Source organism: Lottia gigantea, assembly GCF_000327385.1.
Source record: "Lottia gigantea unplaced genomic scaffold LOTGIsca_42, whole genome shotgun sequence".
NCBI lineage: Eukaryota > Metazoa > Mollusca > Gastropoda > Lottiidae > Lottia > Lottia gigantea.
In genome coordinates, this window is record NW_008709463.1 from 254,067 (window position 1) to 264,675 (window position 10,609).

At 35.9% G+C, this 10,609-nt stretch overlaps 1 protein-coding gene across 1 annotated transcript; it reads left to right on the plus strand.

Moving 5' to 3' along the window:
• Positions 1-54: 54 nt before the first annotated feature.
• Positions 55-2,745, plus strand: LOTGIDRAFT_93639 (hypothetical protein; the record flags this gene model as incomplete). The annotated part of the gene is made up of 4 exons (XM_009060362.1): positions 55-82; positions 551-711; positions 1,403-1,556; positions 1,799-2,745. Coding segments are annotated over 4 exons (1,290 nt in total), but the record flags the coding sequence as incomplete, so codon positions are not given.
• Between the last annotated feature and the right edge of the window lie 7,864 nt (positions 2,746-10,609).

Consider the following 10,609-nt stretch of genomic DNA (forward strand, 5'->3'; position numbering starts at 1 on the left):
AGTCACCTTGTCCTACCAGCTCCTGGTGAAGTAGCTCATGTTGGTGAAGGCATCAACTTCTATCTCCGTTTGGGAGCCTTAGGTAAGTATTAAAATTCTGTACAAGCAAGACAATTCCGTTAACCAAAATCTCGTCTAAAGAATGTCCAAATCGAGAGTAAAAGTTACATAGTAGTAAACTCCTCTATAGAGAAGTACCATCAGGTGTTTCAAATTCTACTGGTTATCTATGGACAATGTAAATGCAACCAATAATAGTGTGAAAATTTAAGGCTGATACATCTCTGAAGTCGAAATTCTGTTTAATTGGACCCTATAATCCCAGAAACCTCATGGCCATAATTTACTCGTCGATTTGCAGTCCCAGATACTTACACTTAAAGATAGGTTATACATGTATTCAAATGTCCAAAGAATGCATTTCTAAAAGCATATTCTCTGTTTTCTCTATACAAAAACAAAAACCACATGTATTATCATATTCTATATTGGCTGTTCATTCCCTGATCTTGCCTAGTTGTTCTTATTGGATTTTATTTTGATTTTTCAGCGTTCAGTATTGGTAGTGTAACACTAGACGGGTTCCATATCGCTTCGTATTTTGAGACGGATACAACTAGTACCTGTGAATCAGCTATCTTTACCTTGGTCTACGTTTTACATCTTATTTTTACCTTCGTCCAGACTTTCTTCTTGTTCAAGAATCACAAGGTTAGGTCACGAACTTCGTCTCATACCTTGACTGCAAGTCACCTCTCTTACATCTTCACAATGTCAAGCTATTAAGAACTTCATCTTCACAATGTCAAGCTATTACGAACTTCGTCTTCGCAATGTCAAGCTATTACAAATTTCATCTTCGCAAAGTCAAGCTTTTACAAATTTCATCTCCACAATGTCAAGCTATTGCCAACTTCGTCTCATACCTTGACTTCAATATCTCTCTTTCTTGTATCGCTAAATGCAGCGATTAGATTGGATAGTAGGCCAGTGAATACAGCCAATCATAGCCCCCGGAATATAGACTGTAAACATGTAACTATTATTTACAGACTTTCTTTTGAGGGCTCTGATTGGCTTCATTTATAAACGTTATCCATACAAGAAAGGTGACATTGTGAAGATGGTATGAGATATGAGGTACAATGAAGTGATTGTAACTAATTTAGATAAATATTTACAAAACATTTGAATATTAAGTTTTTACCTGAAGATATAAATATTCTAAATAGATTATTATACAATATAGTTTAATATGAAAGGGCCATTTCATTATCTGATTATTTTAGCTAAGAATCTTGAATCATGGTTCCTGAAAGTTAACATTATTGATATATCGTCAAGTTAGAATGTGTTGACAGACAAATAAGTTTATTTTCAAATTTTAATGGATGTTTTATAGTTGGTGATTGACAAACACAAGGCCGCTGTACGATTTGGTTTGATGCATCTCTTAGCAACCAATATTTGTGTCTGGTTAGTGACGGCTGTCATGGAAACAGCAGAAGACTTTCATCAGCTCCATTATCAAGCCAATATGGCGCTTATTAAAAACAGTAAGTTTTGAAAGATGTTTTACAGTTTTATTTTTATAAGGCTCTTAATCTGTCATTAAAGTTTTTATACCGGAATTTTATGATGGCAGAAGTCTACTTTCCCGCCAGTTTGTTCTAAATGTTTGGCAGAACTGTCCATAAATCACCGCCATAAATAGTCGACGAGATAGTAGCCTGGTCGAGACTGGTATATTGTGTGGGTTTGATACCTGAGTATAACCATTTAAATATAAACAGGCAAGCACATATTGGAAATAGAAACGTTTGGTCGCTTCCATGTTTAAATAAAAGTAACCATCTTGTTGTCTCCTTTTCAGCCTCCGCATTGAAGAGTTGTTATGAAGACATGACGTTAGCTAGAACAGCCAGTCCCTATTTGTTCCCTTGTACCATCATCTACAGCATCATAGCTGCAGGGGTCATCTACCGCATGTACCGTTACGTCGGCGTCAGGGTCAAACAACGATGGCCAAGCCACACCTCTCTCACCAGCTCTGTTCCTCAGGGTGCAGCAAGTATGGATTGTGAGAAAGCTAACAAGGGTCTTTTCTCTGGTTTGTTGGTAGCTGTTGTCACTATGATCGCCATTGCTACGTTCTTCGTCTTCGAGAGCAGATTGTCCGATCCCACGACTGCTGTTCAGGTTTTCTACGTCATGGAGCTCACGCTGTTGGTCCTAATTGGGTCCTGCATCGTCTTCGGCCACCTGAAACTGACCCAGCTAAAGTTTCAGGAGAATTATCTGATTTCTCTCGATTCCGTACTCCTGGTCGTGGCTTTAGGAGGTTCCTACATCTATCTTTGCTTTATGCTCATCTCGGCGGCATCCATGATTCAGTTGGAAGGCATTGCCAGTATCTTATGCTTAGTTTGTATTGTCGTGGCTCTGTTACAGAGTACTCTACAGGCAGTGTTTATTTTAGATGGACTCTGTCGATGCTCTGCTAACGATAATCAGGTCGAACGAAAACCCGGACGCGCCATGGTCACGTTCTTGCTCGTCTGTAACATGGCGTTATGGGTGGTCAGTATGTTCGAGATTAAAAAGACAATGGTAGTCCCGTTCCACCAGAATTTTTACGGAATTTTGTCTTGGAACATCATGCTCCATGTCTGTGTTCCCCTTTTCATCTTCTATCGCTTCCATTCGGCTATTTGTCTGTCCAAAATATGGTACCAAGCCTATCAGAAACAGAAATACTCTTAAACTCTTTAATATCTGGAACCAACAGAAAAGTTCGCAAGTGCTTTAAATTACAAACATCTAAAATATTTTTGGTATAATCGGAAATTGAGGACCAAATAAATCATAAAATCAACTCATTAAAATATACTCCGTCCATTTCTTACGATACAGAATCCCTGGCTCTTTCTTTTGGCTCCCTTGGGACACCATTGAACGTAATCCTTATAAAACTCTACCATGTCATGAGTCCCCACGATTCTGTAACATATAAATAAAACAATTCGTCAGAACATATTAAGCATTGCGTTCTATGACAGTATGCTCTCCTGAGTTTCAGAGGTTTCAGCAGCTGCCAGAGACCACCCCATATTCATATCCGTGTAGTGAAAGATTTCTTCTTTTGAGAAAGTGTCATGGATTCTGTATCTCCAGGAATCTGAATTATCGTACCGGTACCGCTCAGTGTGTTATTGTGCTCATATCAACTAGTCAGTGCTCATTAAGCCTTATTTTACTCGCAAAATGTGCCAAAGTTGAGTTTTCAACAATTGTATAATATTTTGAAGTATGTATTTTTGTACATTATTTCTACTATGATCATAGTGTGTAGCTTGTAGGGTAACATTTCGACATCGTGGTGTTTATCAAAATATCTTTAATTTACTTCATTATTGATTTTAAATTTTTTTACCTCATTTTGAAAGAAACTAAAAATGGCATCGTATCGACTGACAGGGAAATATCAAATTAACGTTTTTTTTTATAAAGGTAGCTATGCTTTGCTTCTATCATAGACCATAAAATCTTTGGAAATGTTTTGGAAATCCTAGCTTAATTTCTTTTTTGTCTAGAAACCTATGAGCTAAAGCTACGGTCAAAAGTTAAAAAAATAATCTTATCTAAAACAGTGCTTGGTAAAATTCCGTTAGCAAAACTAAGTCAAAACAGAAAACAGTGTCGTTATTTTTTTGCATTTGCTCATTGTTTCTGAATCACTTTTTGTGTAGTCATTGTATTTAATGTTTGTAGATTGAAATGGTGAATTATACCAATGCCTTTGTACTATTATCATTATTTTACTAGTGCCTGTGTATTTTCATATTTTATTTATTATGATAACTACCATTGAAATAAATTCATTGAAACAACATTGTTTATACTGCAGTAATTCTGTTATTATGCCTTTCAATAGCCCATGTTGCTTACTCTTCTAGACACCTGATACCACTTTTCATTATGAAATACTTACTCACATATAATTGATATACTTCCTCATATGAAAGTTCATTAGCTGCTACCAATGTTTCACCAAAATGATCGGTAGTAGCTTACTTGGTTTATTTATAATCGTTACATGATTCGCTGTTCTTGGCTTTCAATAGTTCCCCTCTAACTGTATTTTTCAAGCAATTAAAGGGAGATTACACTCTTTTAAAAATTCAATATCGGTCTGAAGTCTCTGTTGAAATGTTTAATATCGGTCTGAAGTCTCTGTTGAAAAAGTTTAATATCGGTCTGAAGTCTCTGTTGAAAAAGTTTAATATCGGTCTGAAGTCTTTCGAAAATTTTTATTATTGGTCTGAAGTTTTAATAGAAATATGGAGTTGTCTCCCGTCGCCACAATTGATAATGAATCTAAACCTGAAAAGAACCTGTTGCGATCCTGTTGCGTGTGATCCTGTTTGCGTTTGAATTGATCGCAGACATTCGTAGAAAATAAAGGACGTTCAAAATTTCCTAACTTACTGCGTGTGTCTACGATCAGATACGTACTTATTACTTACAAATTATAAAGCCTGGTTGCATGTGAGTTGCGATCAGAAATTATGACCAATATTTTTTAAACGTAACCACACGCAACTGGTGATCGCTATAATTTTAACGCACCAGCAGGTTACAAATTGATAAAACTTTTGATTTTGTATACGTTTATTGCGTATACAAATATAGTTTACGATGACCTCACACAAGTGATTACCAGTTGTGTATGTTTGTGAATAATGAAAGTGGTCATGAGTTAACTCAGTTACATGACAGGTGCGTTTGAAACTTTCGACCACTATTTTTATTCTCAACTATACCTACGTAAAATGGAATCACTATGGTGTAAGGATACCTTTACATACAACTTTATACAACAAGTATACGTCTAAGCTAAGGTGTGATATCCCCTTTAATTCATATTATATAATAATGGTGATACGTTTCAAGTTATTTTTATTTGTTCATTTCCTACAATTATTTTTATCTAAATATTTAATGTATTTTCTGTTCAGATTCAAGCCAATTAACTTGGTAATATATCAGAGGAGTTGACATTTTAAATATCAAGACAGTCTCTTTAATATTTCAACTCTGACCGCATTTTTCAATTTTGTCGAATGCGAAGCGCGCGGTGAAAAAAATGATTAACCTTTTTCGGTTCAAGTGCGCGTTTTAATTTCATTGTTAATACTCGCATATTTCGGACAAAGAAAATTCGTGAGAAGCCAACGTGCGATTTGATGCGAATATTTGATATTTATTTCGTGTAAAAGTTGTGTTTTATTATTATATTATATCTCAGCGCTGTGTGTATTTCTGTGTGTATATTTAACACTCTTACGTCGGTATTTCGGTAAAATAACGTGGTGTATATATCTACACCCGGGCCAATATCAACTGATATACCATAGTTTTAATACTTACATTCCAATCTTAAATATCTCACAGTTGATTGGTCACAATTCATCACGTGATATGTTAATAGCAAAACAAAATGGTGGATATAACGAAATGTAGCAGCTAACGGCTTTATGAGGGAATAACGGTACCTTTGTGTATGAAATATGCCGAGAGGGAGTAACGGGGATCTGCCCCTGCCCCCAGGATGGGAAGAACTGATTGATCAGGATGGTAAAACGTTTTATATTGATCACAATACTCGGTTAACGACTTGGGTCGACCCTCGAGATAGGTGAGTATACGAAAAAATGTCAAAACCATGTATCACAAAGTGTTCGGATTATTCATAACACTGTGTTTTATGTGTTTATTTCTGATAAATTGTGTTAAAGTGTGTGTTATTTTGAAGGAAATGTGTGTGATTTTTATTTTAATACGTGGTTTAAGGATATATTAGGAGAGATCGTGGACGGAGGTCAGTCTGACAAACACGTGAAGACCTGAGCACAAATAGTCAAATATGTTTAAATATAGACCAGCGCACATTCCACAGTGTTAATTAATACCAGTGTGTCCTTTAGATTATCTTGATTAATCATTTAACACATTGAAACACTTGGCTACAGTACAGTGTATTGCCCTGCACATGGTTGCAGATCTTACTGCATGAGACTATAATATCAATAGACTACCTTAGTATACATTGCTAATAGTATAATCTTTAAAAACCATAAATATAAGAATATCAAGATTAAAGTTATATAATAAAAAACTGATTAGTTATTTGAGACAATAGAGTTTAAAAGTACATAAAATTAGGCTAACAAATTACTGAATAAGCTTTTCTATTGCCTACTATTAGTTTACTAGTTGGGCTGTATTATCAATATAATTGCATCATAAGGAAATGTTGCTTACAATTGAAAGTTTTCATATGATTCATATTTGTACCTTTAGTTTATTTTGGTAAAGCAGAACTCATTAATGAACTTTCCACTAATATATGACACAACTTCATCTTTGCAGAAGAAAGAGTGGACTCCCTATTAATACTATCTCTAATCTGTAATGTATATAGAGAGAAGTGTTGATTATTTACTATGTATAACTATGTATTAAAGTGAATAATTCTATATCTAAGTAATAATAATGACTGTATACTAGCTCTCCAGATTACCTGTACTCACTGACACTGGTTATTGATATAGATTGTCGGTCAGTATATGGTGGATAATGTTGCGACACCTTTTTATTATTGCCCACTGTTGTTGAAACATTATCTCTGTCCAATGGTAACCAATTGTAAGAGGTGTTACAGAAGATACTCTTCTATAGAAGCACTGGCCCAGTTCACAATTATTAGGTATTATAGAAATAGAAACATTGTCTGCTTCCAATATAACAGGTGTCAAAATTTTGGAGTTCGCTGCAGCCAATTTGGCCCAAGGAAACAGGAATTGTTTGAAAAAACTGCCAAAATTGTTCTCAAACAAATAGAATTAATAAATAGTTTTTATATGAAATTTATATTAGTTGGGTTGCCTTGACCCTAAAATAAGATAAGATAAGACTTAAAACTGGACAAATGACCAATTTTTTTTCTAAATCCTTTTTATGAGCAAATTAGCCCCATATAATTTGATCATGGGTTTTAAGTATCCTAAGGGGATTGTACCTTTAACACCATAAAAACTTTTCATTTCCTTTATGTAGTTAAATCTCCTTCTGACCTTAAATGACCTTGAAAATTGACGAAAAAAAGTTTATGAATAGTTTTATTTATATTTTATTATCTTGCCCCTGGTGAAATAAATTTCGGTGGTTGTCCTGTAGGTCATTGTGGAAATAAAAATTTTACTGTCACAAGCAAGCAAGATATACAAAAAATTTCTTGAGTACCTGCTAAGTAGGACACCCTGACAGAGTTACCACTTGTTCCCCAAGTCTAGGGAAACTGGCACGACCCCCACCTCATCATCCGTCTAAAATAGTTTATTATAAGTTTTAAGTTAAAATATTTATCATTAGTTCAAGTTGAAATATTTATTATTAGTAGGGTATAGGGAATGTTGAAGGTACCTGGGTAATTTGTTCTATAACTCCCCCACCCCCTCCACATCATGCCCCTCCCCTCAATCTGAGAAAGTTTGTTATAATATTTATTATTAGTAGGGTATATGGAATGCACCCGACCCCCACCACAAGCCCACAAACCTTCTGCTCCCCTCCCTCAAATCTGAGAAAGTTTGTTATAATATTTATTATTAGTAGGGTATATGGAATGCACCCGATCCCCACCACAAGCCCACAAACCTTCTGCTCCCCTCCCTCAAATCTGAGAAAGTTTGTTATAATATGTATTATTAGTAGGGTATATGGAATGCACCCGACCTCCACCACAAGCCCACAAACCTTCTGCTCCCCTCCCTCAAATCTGAGAAAGTTTGTTATAATATGTATTATTAGTAGGGTATATGGAATGCACCCGACCCCCACCACAAGCCCACAAACCTTCTGCTCCCCTCCCTCAAATCTGAGAAAGTTTGTTATAATATTTATTATTAGTAGGGTATATGGAATGCACCCGACCCCCACCACAAGCCCACAAACCTTCTGCTCCCCTCCCTCCAATCTGAGAAAGTTTGTTATAATATTTATTATTAGTACTGTATGGAATGTTGAAGGTACTGTAGTGTTGATAGTTAGTAGTTCAAATTACAGACTGTACTAGATAGATTAGTACTATAGTTGTTTATTATAAATTCCTGACATTCTTTCTGGTGACCCTTCATTGGCAGCCTGGCGCTGGTACCATTCCAATTATCAGAAATTTACAGACTATGACTATACCTTCTGAATGCATCATTGAATTGATACTTGGCAGGGGGTGAGCCATTGAACCATAACCCCCCCTCAGGTGTGTGAAAAGTCAAGTTTGAAATGAAGATTTAGCCCTTTAAATGTTCATATTTCATCTCTAAACATCAAAATCTGTTGTTTTCTGGGGGGCCTCTGACAGCTCCAGGCCTCCACCTGAAGAACATTTGCATTCAGTGCTTTGACACCCTTCATTTTCTCTGAAATGTACTGTAAACATCTTAATTAGACTCAACCAATTACCAAGCTGTTTTTGACTGATCTGATATTTTGTGTAGAACTAGTTATATTATACATTGTAGATCTAAGTCTAACTGTATATAAATTATAAATTGACTTGGCCTAATGTAAATTAGTTGTAAAATAGTTCAGATACTGATGCCCTAGGCTAGTTTAATATTAACTTTAGTTTCAACTATCTGTCTCTATTGTTTATCCTGAATATAGTCCCCCCTTTTATATGATACTGGCAAGGATTTTTTATGTTAGGCCACTCTTCATTATCTTCACTCCTATCTTTATTAGCCCACATGGTGCAGAAGAATAGGATGTAAAACTCTATTCATTTCATTTCAATATATTCGCTTTGTGGCATCGAAGATTTGTGGATTTAGATTTTCAGTTCTATGCTAAATATGAAGGGTAAAGAATTATTTTTGCTTGTTGCACCAAGAAAAGAAAATGGCTTTGTGGCCCCAAATATGCAAATTTTTTTCTCTCCATTTGTATTCAGTCAATCCAATGTTGCAGTCAGATATATGTGCATGGAGGGGCAAACAAACATCCCTGCTCATAACTGGAAAAAATGAAATGAAATAAATGGAGTTTTACACCCTAGTTCTTTGCATCTAATTGGGCTAATGACATGCAGTGTACAATGAGGGAAATTTGCCAGTGCAGTGGCATAAGCCTATTCTTTGTCGAATTTCAACTGTGGAGAGATCTTTAATGTACCCAGTTTGTAGCACACTGGCTTTCAGGCACTTTCTCCACCGACCTGTATCACTGACTGGGGTTAAAGAAACCAGGTTGAAGAATCAGTTGGGACCGTCTTGATGTTAAGATCTACCCTAGAATCAAGTCAAATGTTCCGAACTATTTTTTTAATGATACAATAAAAGGTAAACAGTGGATGTTGTCCCTGGGATAAATCATTCAAAATTTAAACTATTTATAGTAACACCTCAATACGCTGATCAGTTTCAAGATTAAATATCTAACAATAAGAAACGCTTGACAAACCTGATAGGTCTTAATGTAATAGACAATATACACCAGTTTTTATATCACATCATGTATTATACTAAGATAACTTACTCATTTGTAGGATTTTCTCAAGGGAATTTTCTATAAGCAAGTTATTTTCTGCTCAACCCAGTTTAAATGAAATGAAAAGAAATGAATGTACTTTTCTGCACCATGTGGGCTAATGAAGGCAGGCAACACCATCAGGGGTACAATGAGGGAAATTTTGCCAGGACAGCCACATTAACCTGCTCTTTTTCGATTTTCAACTGTCAAGGGATCTTTAACGTGCACAACCTGTAGCACACGGTGCCTCGGTTTATTTTCCCCCCGTCAAATTGATATAAGCATGCTCTTGTGTTGAAACGGTTAATCAGATGATCGATTTCAGGTATTATTTCACTGGTAACCGGGTCTGATTTGAGATAATCGGTTAACCGTCAATTTTATCAGAAGTAAAAAGAGAGCAATTTTGACAGAAAATTGTCACTGTATAAATCTTGAAGCTGTTTACCCCTGTCAAATTGATGTAAGCATGCTCTGGTTTACCCCCATCAAATTGATGTAAGCATGCTCTGTTTACCCCCGTTAAATTGATGTAAGCATGCTCTGTTTACCCCTGTCAAATTGATGTAAGCATGCTCTGTTTACCCCTGTCAAATTGATGTAAGCATGCTCTGTTTACCCCTGTCAAATTGATGTAAGCATGCTCTGTTTACCCCTGTCAAATTGATGTAAGCATGCTCTGTTTACCCCTGTCAAATTGATGTGAGCATGCCCTGTTTACCCCTGTCAAATTGATGTGAGCATGCCCTGTTTACCCCTGTCAAATTGATGTAAGCATGCTCTGTTTACCCCTGTCAAATTGATGTAAGCATGCTCTGTTTACCCCTTTCAAATTGATGTGAGCATGCTCTGCTTTACCCCCGTCAAATTGATGTGAGCATGTTTACCCGCGTTAAATTGATGATGTTCTCTATGTTTTGGAATGATGTGAATATGTTTAAAACTGTATAACAACGTACCTGTTACTATAGGTGACAGTTGATGACCTTGGTGACAGAGTTAGGGTGAAATATGA